The 13260-nt window shown below is 35.0% G+C and overlaps 3 protein-coding genes across 4 annotated transcripts; all 3 read left to right on the forward strand.

The window, feature by feature from the left end:
* On the forward strand, positions 1–5396 carry LOC111403348 (uncharacterized protein Mb2253c-like). 2 transcript variants are annotated; one of them, XM_023031817.1, is made up of 9 exons: positions 1–172; positions 803–1061; positions 2292–2450; positions 2948–3031; positions 3759–3854; positions 3939–4082; positions 4716–4823; positions 4954–5005; positions 5091–5396. In XM_023031817.1, the coding sequence occupies exons 2-9, from the start codon at positions 966–968 to the stop codon at positions 5120–5122; spliced, it is 771 nt and encodes a 256-aa protein (XP_022887585.1). In that variant the 5' UTR covers positions 1–172; positions 803–965; the 3' UTR covers positions 5123–5396. The 2 variants fall into 2 exon arrangements, with proteins under 2 accessions (XP_022887585.1, XP_022887586.1); XM_023031818.1 differs by having other exon boundaries at positions 5–172; positions 3762–3854.
* An 884-nt stretch (positions 5397–6280) lies between these two features.
* Positions 6281–9592, forward strand: LOC111403347 (nucleolar GTP-binding protein 1-like). Its single transcript, XM_023031816.1, has 3 exons — positions 6281–6428; positions 6800–8866; positions 9372–9592. Exon 2 carries the CDS (start codon positions 6820–6822, stop codon positions 8854–8856), a length of 2037 nt encoding a protein of 678 aa, XP_022887584.1. The 5' UTR covers positions 6281–6428; positions 6800–6819; the 3' UTR covers positions 8857–8866; positions 9372–9592.
* An 837-nt stretch (positions 9593–10429) lies between these two features.
* On the forward strand, positions 10430–13126 carry LOC111403349. Its single transcript, XM_023031819.1, has 2 exons — positions 10430–10980; positions 12535–13126. The coding sequence occupies exons 1-2, from the start codon at positions 10719–10721 to the stop codon at positions 12735–12737; spliced, it is 465 nt and encodes a 154-aa protein (XP_022887587.1). The 5' UTR covers positions 10430–10718; the 3' UTR covers positions 12738–13126.
* Positions 13127–13260: the final 134 nt, after the last annotated feature.

A 13260-nucleotide genomic window follows, 5' to 3' on the forward strand; every position in this document is an offset into this window, starting at 1 on the left:
AAAATAGAAAAGTTATTTTCCCCGGTTTCATCCCACTCATACCTAACCCACCCACTCCACCACTCACCTATCCCTTACCCTGCACTTACCCACGCACCTACCCACCCACGACGCACACACTCGTAAAGAGCTCTGCTATTTTCCGAAAGTTATTTTTTTAACTATTTTGAAGGTACGTTCATATTCACTGAATTTCTGATTTCTGTATTTACATGATTTTTCGTTTTCTAATTTTCTTAATTACTCTACTTTTTAAGAAAAATATGGGTTCTTTGCACTTTTTTTTTTTTAAATTTCAGTTGAATTTTGTAAAACTGATTGAAAGGCTGGAGCTTTTGCATCTTTTTGTTGCTAAACGTCATGAAATAAATAAACAAAAAAATAAACTAAATTATGCGTGCATGTTCAATTGTTTGATCTATCAAAACAAATATTTAATGGAGTAGTGAAAATTAAGATGTAGTGTATGAAAAGAGGAGAGAAGGATATAGGTTATTGTGATCAATAAAGATTGGAACTTGGGAAGATAAAGAATAGGAAAGGGCTTAATATACTTTTAAATAATTCTGTTTTGAGCTTATTTTAGCCATTTTCATTATCTACGAAATAAATTGAATAAAATTTTTGAGGATAGAGGCATTGCTTAATGGAAAAATTGAATATTTAGTAAGAGTTAAGATTCCCCTCTTTCCCTTTGATTTTTTACTGTGGGAATGTGTTTACGAATAGAAACTAAATTCTTTATGAGTAGTATCATGCATATTTTCAGCTATATGATTGAGCATCGCCTTTGCTGGTCCAGTTTACAGGCGTTCTCCATCAAAATTATGTTTCTGACAAGTGGTTATAGACCTTTAATCTGGAAATTTTGTTGAAACAATTTCAAGTTCAGAACTAGTCACCGGGAATTCTCTTGGAGATAGACAGATAGTTATTGTAAGTGAAATTTTTATCCTGAACCAGTAATGAAGGACGGGGAAGCATTCTTTGCTGTTCGGAAAGGTGACCTCATTGGTGTTTACAAGAACTTAACCGATTGTCAGGCTCAAGTTGGATCCTCGGTAGTGTGATTCTACAAATTTTGATATGTGAATTCCTATATTTTTCTTTCATACGTCAATTCATTCTCTTATTGTTGATTCATAAAACTTTTTTGAACCACAGGGGGTATCAGACTATCTTTTTACGTATTGTTGCAAATCCTTTTTACTTTCATATATTCTTTTTTCACGTTTTTCAGTTCCCACCAGCTTGTATACTGCTGGAAACATCTTTTATTTAGTCTTTTGAATTGGGTGGCTTTCTTTCTTCGAATACAAGCAGTGGATGTATATAAATTGGGATCCTTTAGCCCTTTGTCTTCCCTTGTAATATAGGGATAAACAAATAAAATAAAGGTGAAGAAATGTTAAGAAGATTTTGTTGTTACTTTTAATTCTTAATTTTAGTCACTCGCACTTCAATTTAATGTCATCAACATAAGTTTCTTTTGTGTGCAAATTCCCTGAATTTTATATTAGTTTAGTATAAGCACATCACAACACTTTCACATGGAAACAATGTTTAGCTATCTGACGATATCACTCTTTTTGGTAATTTAGTTCATCTACTATTATTCAAATGAATAATATTAATTACCTTTTTGTTGACATATGCCATGAATCATGACCTAGACATTGAGGGAAAAGGAAGAAAACTGATACATTTATCAGTTCTCTTCTTTTTCCTCAATATTAGGTTCTTTGACTGGCCATTTCTTCTCAACTTCGTTATTAAGATACAAGCACCAGTACGGTGAAGACTCCCTCCTTTCGTACCTTTATACATTTGCTAATCTCGTCTACTCTTGTTTTTGTGTTCCCATAGGGGAGGGTGAGTTATGACAACTGTTTACTGGCCTAATGAAAATGTAGATCATTTGTAATGCATTACCATTTGTATTTTCGCTACCGTGTGTCATCATCTATCTATTGGGAGATCTCAATGGGCACTACATGTGATATCACTTTGATATGTGATGCATTTCTTTTTCTCAATTTTAAGTGTCTTCAGGAAAAAGGAAAAAGAAAAAGAATAGTGTTTTTCTCACAGCGAAATTGTATAATTGCAGGGCATTAATCAATTTATTTGCGGGTTATGCTACAAAAACATAAGGATTTACCTAATGGTTTACCGAACCACAGCCGCCCCTCCAATAGGGGGCCAACACTTGTCAATTCGGTAAAACATTAGGTAAACTATTTGGTACAAATAGATTAATCCTTTATTTGCCATCTATCTTTTCTTACCAGATTTGTGATCCTCCTGTCAGCGTGTATAAAGGTTGCTCCATCCCAAAAAATACAGAGAAATATCTTCTTTCATGTGGGCTTAAAAATGCTCTTTATTCAATCAGAGCTTCTGATCTAACCGAAGAACTTTTTGGCACTCTTGCGCCATGCTCTGTTCAGGTTAGATGATTTATGCATATTCGTGATGGAATTTTTTTCTATCCATTATTTTTTTGGGAAATATCTCAGTTGCGCGTGCATTGAAGATTTTCCGAAAAATAAAAATAAAAAATAAAAACTTGTGCGGCTTTTAAGGAAACTCTAAGTGATTTCCCATTGGAGTCTTTGATGTAGGGATTCGTAGTACTTACAATTCTACATATTTGATATCCCTTATCACAACCATGATAGTGTGCATTAATCATAATTGAGTACAATAATTTGTTATTGGAAGATGACAAGAATCTAGATTTGAGAAAATTGATCTCCCACGTTAATTGTGCTTATCTCTGGGATTAACTTGTACTACTTTGTTTGCTCTGTTATCTAATGCTTTGGCAGTATTGTTGTGTTTTTTGAAAACAAAAAGTAAAAGCTAATCTGACAAATATTGTGTTTGGATTTGATTTATACATGGGATATGTTTTCATTTATAAGAATCTTCATTTTTCTTACAGCAACTTGCTGCTTCTAGAGGTGAAACATCTAGTGAGCCTATAACAAAAAAGAGGTCACAGGAAGTTATGTGGTCAGATTATGGGGTAAGTTGGCTATTATCTAGTTATGCGATCAATTTCAGTCGATACATTCAATATTTCTACTTCAAATTTGTGCTGGCATCAATATATGTTGATGCATATCAGGTTTGGAAACGCAAACTGCTTCCATAAGAAGAAACTACACAAAGAAGATATATTAAGATTATTTTTTTACGATTGCCTCTTTCAAATTCCATTTTTTTTAATTATTATTATTATTTTTTTTTTTTGAGGTGGGGGGTTGGTGGCGGTGGTGATGCTGGTTAAAGAATAAATTCAATGTTAGTAATTTCAAACCATACCCCCCAGCCAACAAAATGAAAAAAAGAATAAGGACAAAGCCCTCTGATTAAATATAAGCATCTTAAATGTGAAAGAAGTTATCAATACATATAAGAGTTGTCTTCTACTCCATCATTTCGTGTGAGTGGTCAATGGTGATAATCATAGAGCGAATACATTTTTGTTTGGTTGTTTGTTAAATGAGAGCTACCCACACCAAAAAATTCTTAAGTTCGACTGGGTTGATGATTTAAAACTCTACGTTAATGACATCTTTGTACTGAGGATTAAATAGCGCTGGACAATGTAAAGGGAAAAAAAGAAATAAAATATGTTGATTATACTCTCTAGTCTCGCCTTGTGGTATCCCATCAGATTTGAGTGATGAGAATCTAAAATGTGTTTTTATAACATGGTCTGCTGAAAACCTGATAGTCATCATCATTAGCAGCACTCTTGTACTCTTGAGTTTGATGGTGCTTCGAAAGGAAATCCTGGACAATCTGGAGCTGGAGCTGTACTACGATCTGATGATGGACTTTGGGTAAATTTTGTGCTTATTACATATTTTGTATATTTTGTCTCTCCAGTTTCGTAATTTCTATCTTCAACCAATTTTAAATCTTAGATTTGTAGGTTACGTGAAGGTTTAGGCGTAGCAACCACTAGTGTTGCGGAATATCGAGGTATCATTTTAGGGTTGAAATATGCGCTTGGAAAAGGGTTTACAAATATTCGAGTTCGAGGCGACTCCAAACTTGTTTGCATGCAGGTATACATCTTTCCTTTCTTTCTTTTTTTCCTTTTTTTTTCTTTTCCTTTCTTTCTTTCCTTTTTTCCTGTGCACGGGGGATAGTGACAGATCTGTTTTCTGTTTTATGACTTCAAATTTAGTCCTTATATTATGATTGCTTGAGACAATGCTGTTACTCTTTAATAAGGGGTTTAGCTTTCTCGTTCAACAACACTATTTTATTATTTTCTGTCGTCATAATTGTATTGTAGACCTCTTTTTATTTTGAGAGAGATGAAAAAACTTCAATAATTTTTGAGAATATTGTTTTTTACTTTTAACATAGCATTGTAATTTGGACGCTATCTGTTGTGTCTTGATTACTTGTATATGACAGTTAAGACCTCGTTTGGTAGCCATTTTTTTCAAAATGCATTTTTCTCTCTCTTCTTTTTAACCACACATTATTTATTAAAATAATATTACACGCAAATCAAAAATTTTTCCTTATTTTTCAACCACACATTTCACATTAATTTACTATTCTAAAATGCATTTTTACATAAAAATGACTATCAAACACCCTCTTAATTATTACTAACTTTACCGCTGTTTAGTGAATCATTTTTACTCCATTTTTCATTGATCTGGTCCCTAATGTTTCATTTTCAGATTCAGGGTCTGTGGAAGGTAAAAAATCAAAACATTTCCAACTTGTTCAATGAGGCAACTAAACTCAAGGATAGGTTTCTTTCTTTCCAGATTGTTCATGTCCTTAGGGTAAGTGACACTTTTTTTCCCCTAATATATATGTAACTTTATCACATGCTAATCACGGTTATTCCACCATAAAACGTCTTTTTAAAGATCAGTTTTTGGGCAATAACATGAGATTTTTATTATCACAAAGGACTTGAACTCGGAGGCTGATGCTCAGGCGAACTTGGCTGTTGATCTTGCTGGTGAGAGTTTTTTCGCTCAACTGTAATTCCAATCTTGTCATTGAATAAGTAACTATCAATTTTTTTTTTCTCTTTAATACTGTAGAAGGCCAAGTTGAGGAGGAGACTGACGAATAGTTTCAGAGAGTACGCAGATGACTATCAAAACTGATTCAAGTAAATATCTTGGAATGCAATCAAGAATCTTTACGAGGAGGTTTTCTATTTTTTTCTTGTGAAATTCGTCTTTTGCATTTGATGTGGTTGCTGATATTAGTAGCATAATTTGCAGTTTTAATTGATACAGTTGCAGTTTTAAAATGTAATTTTGTCTATTTGCTTTTGATTTTAATCTATGGGAACAAGATTGTGTAATGTTATTAAATTATTTATTTAAGACTTTCACGGATCACTAAATTGTTAATTTTTGTGTATGTTTGGCATTGCTTTTTCAAGCTTATAACATGATCAAACATCATTTTATGAACAATCCACAATTTTTATCCATGCATTTGGAGGTTTTACTGTTAAAGGATAAGATCATACATCGAATAAAGATAAAAATAAGTATTATGGTGAAAAACGCTATCAGTTTGGTCCAAAATCCATATACACGCTTTAGGGGATGTTGAATGATGAGTATTGTCAATGCTTGGAGCCTTCAATTAGACAATTATGCCCACAACCGCTACCTTTTTTGTTCGCCGTCAGCCAATATGCCCACCTCGCCCTTGTGTTGATTGGTAAGATGACAAATGAAATCGGGTGTTTAAAGCAGGATTAGCGTGGCTTTTTAGAGTATTTACAAAAGATTTTTTATTTTGTATAAAAATAAAGAAACTTTTTGAAGATGCTCTTATAATATTATTGTATATAACCATAGTCCTTAAGCCGATGAACAAATTATTAATTATTGTCTTATAATTTATTGCGTCTTTTGACTTCTCGTTCATGCTAAATAATAAATTGGTAGCATTAAATGAATTCAAAAAGTTTAAAAACGTCAAAGTCTAATTGAAAAAAGATTTTTCTTTTCTTTTCTTTTCTTTCTCTCTTTTTAATTTTCTTTTTTTAAAACTAAGCATTTTCTGGAGGAAAAATAAAAATAAAAAATGATGGCACATTCTCGAGCCTGAGTCGCATGCCATTTTAATGTCTCTACTTTCTATGAATGTAATATGCTTAGGACTAAAGAGCTACAGAAGTGAACGTTTAAGTCATAAACGTAAAAGAAAATAAGTTTAAGACCGACTTACTATAAAAATCATAAATTAGGAACTTCAACGAAAATTTCCCTTTTATTAGGTTACCTCCGCAGGACACTAAAACCCTAAACCCGTATTTCTTTTTCCTCAAATGCACAGCCAACAGCCGACTTCTTTCCTCTCTTTTGTCTTCGTATTTAGCCATTTTTCTCTTTCTCTGAAATCTTTAGTTCTGCAAGGTAAGTTTGCAATTTAATTATTTTCAACTCGTTTAATTAATAATTATTAGTTTATTAGAATTTGGACCAAATAATGGTTATGGGTAATGGAATTTAGAAATTCATGTTCTGACAAGGGATTTTTCTGTGGGTTCTTCCGTGTATGCTTCGTACTATGCTTTGATGCAATGGTTTGTATTTCTGCGAACATTTAATTATTTAAATTGAGATAGATGACGTGAAATCTGTAGGAGGTAATATTTCAGATTATGGCTGAAATTTTTGGTTTTTATTATTGCCAGTTATTCCAATGTGTTTCCTTCTGCGTTTGTTTACCTGCGTTAATGATGTCTAGTTGTTTGTACTGAAATTTGACTTTTGTTCTTTCATAGTGATAAACAAAGGTTAAGACATGGTGCAATACAATTTTAAAAAGATTACGGTGGTTCCCACTGGGAAGGACTTTATTGATATCATTCTCTCCCGCACCCAGCGCCAGACACCGACTGTTGTTCACAAGGGATATGCAATCTCTCGTATCCGTCAGTTTTACATGCGCAAAGTGAAGTATACGCAGCAAAACTTTCATGATAAACTTTCCACCATTATTGAGGAGTTCCCTCGCCTTGATGATATCCACCCTTTCTATGGTGACCTTCTCCATGTTCTGTACAACAAAGACCATTTCAAGCTTGCCCTTGGCCAAATCAATACTGCTAGGAACCTGATTGGTAAGATTGCAAAGGACTATGTGAAATTGTTGAAGTATGGAGATTCCCTATATCGATGCAAGTCCTTGAAGGTTGCTGCACTAGGTCGTATGTGTACTGTTATCAAACGTGTTGGCCCTAGTTTGGCTTATCTTGAACAGATAAGACAACACATGGCGAGGCTTCCTTCAATTGATCCAAATACTCGGACAATTTTGATATGTGGGTACCCAAATGTTGGCAAGAGCTCATTTATTAATAAAATTACAAGGGCCGATGTGGATGTACAGCCTTATGCTTTCACCACAAAATCACTGTTTGTTGGTCACACTGACTACAAATATCTACGGTACCAAGTGATTGACACTCCAGGGATTCTGGACAGGCCTTTTGAGGATCGTAATATCATTGAAATGTGCAGTATTACTGCTCTTGCCCATTTAAGAGCTGCTGTATTGTTTTTCCTTGATATATCTGGATCTTGTGGGTACAGCATTGCTCAGCAGGCTGCTCTTTTCCACAGCATCAAGTCATTGTTTATGAACAAACCGTTGATTATAGTCTGCAATAAGACTGACTTACAGGCATTGGAAGGGATTTCGGAAGATGATATGAAGCTGGTCATGGAGATGAAAGCAGAAGCTATGAAAACTTTGATAGGTCAAGGGGGTGAGCCAACAAATGATGAGGGTGTGCTTTTGACTATGAGCACTTTGACTGAGGAGGGTGTAATTGCAGTAAAGAATGCAGCTTGTGAAAGGCTGTTGGATCAGAGGGTGGAATTAAAAATGAAGTCAAAAAAGTTGAATGACTGCCTTAACCGCTTTCATGTTGCAATGCCTAAGCCACGTGACCAGAAGGAAAGGCCACCCTGTATACCTGAGGCTGTCTTAGAAGCTAAAGCCAAGAAAGCTGAGCAAGCTGCTGAGAAACAGAAGAAGCTGGAGAAGGATCTCGAGAATGAGAATGGAGGTGCAGGTGTATACTCTGCGAGCTTGAGAAAGCATTATATTTTGGCTGATGATGAATGGAAAGAAGACATCATGCCTGAAATTCTTGATGGGCACAATGTATACGATTTTGTTGACCCTGATATATTACAAAGGCTTGAAGAATTGGAGAGAGAAGAAGGTATGCGCCAGGAACAAGAGGCAGATGATGATTTTGAGATGGATGGGGCTGAGCTGACCCCTGAAGAGCAAGAGGCACTGGCAGCAATTAGAAAGAAGAAAAGCTTGCTCATTCAACAGCACAGAATGAAGAAGAGCACTGCAGAGAGCCGGCCAACTGTACCCAGGAAATTTGACAAAGACAAACAGTTTACATCAGAAAGAATGGGGAGACAGTTATCAACTTTGGGACTTGATCCAACTCTGGCAATCAACCGTGCTCGTAGTAAGTCTAGGGGTCGTAAGAGGGAGAGATCAATTGACAGAGGTGATCAAAATGGTAATGATGACATGGACTTGGATGGTAACCAACCAAATAAGAAGCTGCGGTTGAGGACAAGATCCCAGTCAAGGTCGAGGTCAAAATCACGGCCACCGTATGAAGTGGTTCCGGGAGAGGGCTTGAAAGATTCTGCTCAAAAGAAGAAGGCAGTAAAACTGGCAGAAAAATCTCACAAGAACAGGAACAAAGATGCTCGTAAGGGAGAGGCAGATAGGGTCATTCCTACTCTCAGACCAAAACATTTATTCTCTGGGAAGCGGTCAACTGGGAAAACAGATAGACGCTAGTAACATTCAGGTATAAACAATAGAATATTGTTGCACATCAGGTTAATTTCTTCATATTTGTCCACACGCTAATCTTGCTTAGTGCCCAGAATAATGTTACCATCTTGTCCCCAACCCCCAAAAAGAGAAGATAAAACACCTACTCTCTCTTAAAATAAAGATGAATAGGAAGCAATATATTTGTATTCACCGTATTGGAATTTTAGAAGCCAGAATAGTGTGGAAATCACCACAAGGCTGAACAGTAAGTATTGGATTCGTTGCTTTTCTTTTTGTGGTACCCTTATCAGATCTTTCTATTGCCTAACTCATAGTATTATTGAGATGAATGATGAATGTCCATGCCTTGTATGTCATTAGTTCAACTTGTCTATCCCGAATTGCACAAGATATTATGTTGCCGTTGAACCTTTCTGTTGGTCCAGCAAACAGTGAATTCCTAAGCGCCCCATAATAGCTTGAGTGCACATTCAATCTATCAAATCTAATTTAATTCATTGCGTTGTCTGTTGCAGGGAGGATTCATACTTCCCAAACTATATACTGAACCCCTGAGCACTGTGGTGTTATCCTTTGCTGGAAGTTGGATCGAAAGCTTTGGAGGGCTCTATGTTGATTTGATCTTTTATGTTGTTCGTAATCCGATTTTGATATTTAGTTATTTGTTGGAATTACAATTGATAAGAATGCTTTGCTACTTTCTTTTTCTATTAATTATGCGGTTGCTTTTTATTTCTGCGTTTGGTTCGAGTTGATTTTGTATGCATGGTTGATTAAAAGCAATTAAGAAGTTAAAATCTGCAGCTGGCCGAGCTGATTGGTTTTAGTACTGCCTCTCAGCAAGTTAACAGCTGCATATATTGAAATTCAGTGGCACAAATACCAGCTCTTGCCTCTTATAGTTTGAGGAGTTAGATAGACAGTGCCATATATTGAATCCAGTCGAGTTGGGTGTGATGATTTTATGGCCAAATGTACCCTATGGTGTCGTCCTTTATTGCCTATTGATCATCTCCACTGAAATAACATTAATTGTTAGATTAGTTTTCTTTTTCTTGGACCAGAGGAGATAATGTGCATATTAAGGACTAACCTTTTTATTATGAATAATGCAATTGGTAGTTAGAGACTACAGTAGTCTTACTTGACATCTTATGTAGTAGTTTGTTATTCGAGGCATTGATATTTTATGTATCTCAAGTAACAAATTAATGCCTTAATAATAAATTGTCACATAAGATGATTATTGCAGTCATTGACTATGAATGAATAATTAGTATAACTCTTATTATTTTGCCTCTTTATAAATTTTTAGACGATAAATATGTGTTATATGTCAAGAAATTTAGAGGGGAAGGAAAACATTTGGTTTCAAATAAATTTGATTGGGAAAATATCCTTTATTGATATAAATATGCTTTCGTTTGGTAGAAGTTTTTCACCTCAAAAAATTAATTTTTTGATCATTAATTTACGATTTAAACTGTCATTTTTTATTTTTTTACTCATAGGTGAAATTCACTTTCATCTTTAATGGTTAAAAAATTAATTATCATAATTACTATCAAATGAACCCTAAATTTATTAACCTCTCTGTTACAAAAATGAAAATTTGTTAACAAGTTATTTATTTAGAGTTTTATCATACGCTACTTTCAACCAATAGACGGAAGTGGGACGCGCAATAGTAATCTTGACCGTTAAATCGCAACACGGGGCCCTATAATTATAACCGCCTTGGAGCTGAAGAAATGCACAGAACTGAAAGAGAAATGAGGAGGGAGGATATCAAAACTTCGAAATTGTTCTCAAATTGGTAATCTATCAGTAATAATTCAAGTCAGACGTAAACGAACGGTAGAATGAGGGTGGTGAGGCGATCTGTACTGACAATGACTGCGTTGAGTGGTAGGAATTGGGATTTGATTTCGAAATCGTTGATTCCTCGCTGCTTTTCCACTCCTGCTTCATCGCCACAGTTACCAGACAATTGCGCTGCGGCGACTGATGATCTGCTGCTTGATGAATCAAAAGTTTCTGCTACGACCGGGGCTGAGATGTTACCCACGCTGCTCCGTCCTCGCGTTGTTGTATACGACGGCGTCTGTCATCTCTGCCACACTGGTACTCTCTCTCTCTCTCTCTCTCTCTCTCTCTCTCTCTCTCTCTGTACATGTATTTATATGCTTTGGAATAATCCAAGCCTAAAATTGGATTTTTTTCCCCTCATTTCGTACTTGTGTTGGTGTTATGTGGTATGTAGGTACTTGTTTTAATGCTTTGAAATAATTTGAATCTAAAATACGATATCTGTACTTAGTGGGGAGATTATTAGTTTGTGTTTGGTTTAATGTTATAGTCTTATAGAAAAAATTTTAGAAGTGCACTGTTGATGTTATTTTCATTGTCATGATCGAAGAAGCTGCTCAATTTTTACATAGCGATTGTTTGTTTTCTTGTCTTTTCACTTGGAGTAAAGTGATTACATTAAGAGAAGGAAGCTTGAGTGAGATAGGGAAATTGAAAGTGGAAAAGAAAAATACATTACTAGACATATTGATCCCAAAGACGAAGCAAGATTGAGATTAATGACAATTATGAAATATTCAAGATTGCACCACGAAAACAAGATTAAAGCAAAGTAGAAAAAGAGAAACTAAGCAGATGAACGATGAAATTTATTAAATCAACAATATGGAGAGAATAATAGAGGACAACAATAATGCTTCATCTAAAACTGATGAAGGAGTCTCTAATTTATAGGCCGCGTTCATAAACTTAATGGAGTCCTAAAAGGTAAAAATATATATATATATATTAGAATTAGGTTAAATTGCATTAAAAAAAAAAAAAAAATCTTTAATGTAATTTGATTTCTTTCCAAATTCAAGTCAAACGTGATTTTCCAAGATTTCAACCCAATTTTGAGACATTAAACCTAACAAGACTTTCAAGACAAAGGTCTGTCATCAATGTAAATTGTTTAAATTATGAATTGCTGGGTAATGTAATGGGATGAATTAAGTACATAAATTAGCAGTTGAATAAATTTTTATATTATAATGAGCTCATCTGTTATTATAAATTAGAGATTCTTGTAAGTGCTATTATTAATCTGAGTTATTTATCAGCGAAAGTAATCATAGTTCATGCAATCAAAGGAACGGTAAACTGGATCTCCGTTGGTTTGTCCGTCTACTGACTTGCTGTCAAGGCCTGCCCTATCAAGAAAGACTCTGGAATGGTTGTTTCGTGCTTTAGGGAATTAGGTAACAAAGGATCCATGGGGCGTAGAAGGAAGATTCTCATGGAGAAGAGTGAGAGCAGTACTCACGTGTTGTGATTAGTACTGAGAAGTCAATGCTTATTGCCTAGTAATTTGATTAATGCTCTTGTGATTGCAATGTCTTGGCTCTGAAGTTCTCTTATTCTTTTACAGAAGTTCAGTTATCACATGCCAAATTAATAGAAATCGGTTCTTGCGCTACTTGTGTAAATTTAATATGTGATGAAGTTAAAAACTATGAGTTATTATCTCGTATTTGATGAAGCCTTACATTAGTTTGACAAAAACAGTGGTCCTCCATTTTAACAACTCCTGCTCGCTTGTTAATTGTTATTGTTGTTATTTTGCTATTTCGCACCTAAGACCTTGCCCTGCATGCTATAAACGTGCAGGAGTGAAGTGGGTAATTAAGGCCGACAAGGATAAGAAAATCAAGTTCTGTTGTCTACAATCGAAAGCTGCCGAGCCTTACATGAGAGCGTGCGGTGTTGAAAAAGAGGATGTTCTCCGTCGCTTTCTCTTCATTGAAGGTCCAGGTTTATACCACCAAGGCTCTACTGGTACTTCATTTCTTCTCATTCTTGTTCACAATTAATGGATCTTACAATGGCATATTGTTAAAACATGTTCATTTGATGAACTGCATTGCAGAATGAAATACTATCATGCAGATAAAATTGTTGATGAAATGGTGAATATAATGCCTTTTAAATTGATTTGTGTGATTTAGCTTCTATTTGGCTTGTTTGATGTACTGTTCCCGTCTTGAAGTATGTTTTTTCCTTTCTTTGTGAAATTGTTTTCTTTCACTTTGGAGTTTCACTTTATCAGTCTTTCTTCAATCCTTTGAACCATGGAGAGGGTTGTAACATATTGAATAAATTTAGATTATTCGAGGAAACTATCATCGTACCTATTGTAAACCATATAGAGGGAGTAGACAGTTGTTTTTTGGGTTCTCACACATTCTGAAATTCCAAAAAAGCTTCAAAATGTTGCCCATTATTCTGGCTATCATTCATTCAAATTTCATTGAATGTATATTAACGTCATTCATCAAAGCACTCATTGTACTTGAACGGACAAGGGATGACAACCACATATAAGATCAACATGCC

The sequence above is a fragment of the Olea europaea genome, chromosome 11 (genome assembly GCF_002742605.1).
Source record: "Olea europaea var. sylvestris chromosome 11, O_europaea_v1, whole genome shotgun sequence".
In the NCBI taxonomy this organism is placed as follows: Eukaryota; Viridiplantae; Streptophyta; class Magnoliopsida; order Lamiales; family Oleaceae; genus Olea; species Olea europaea.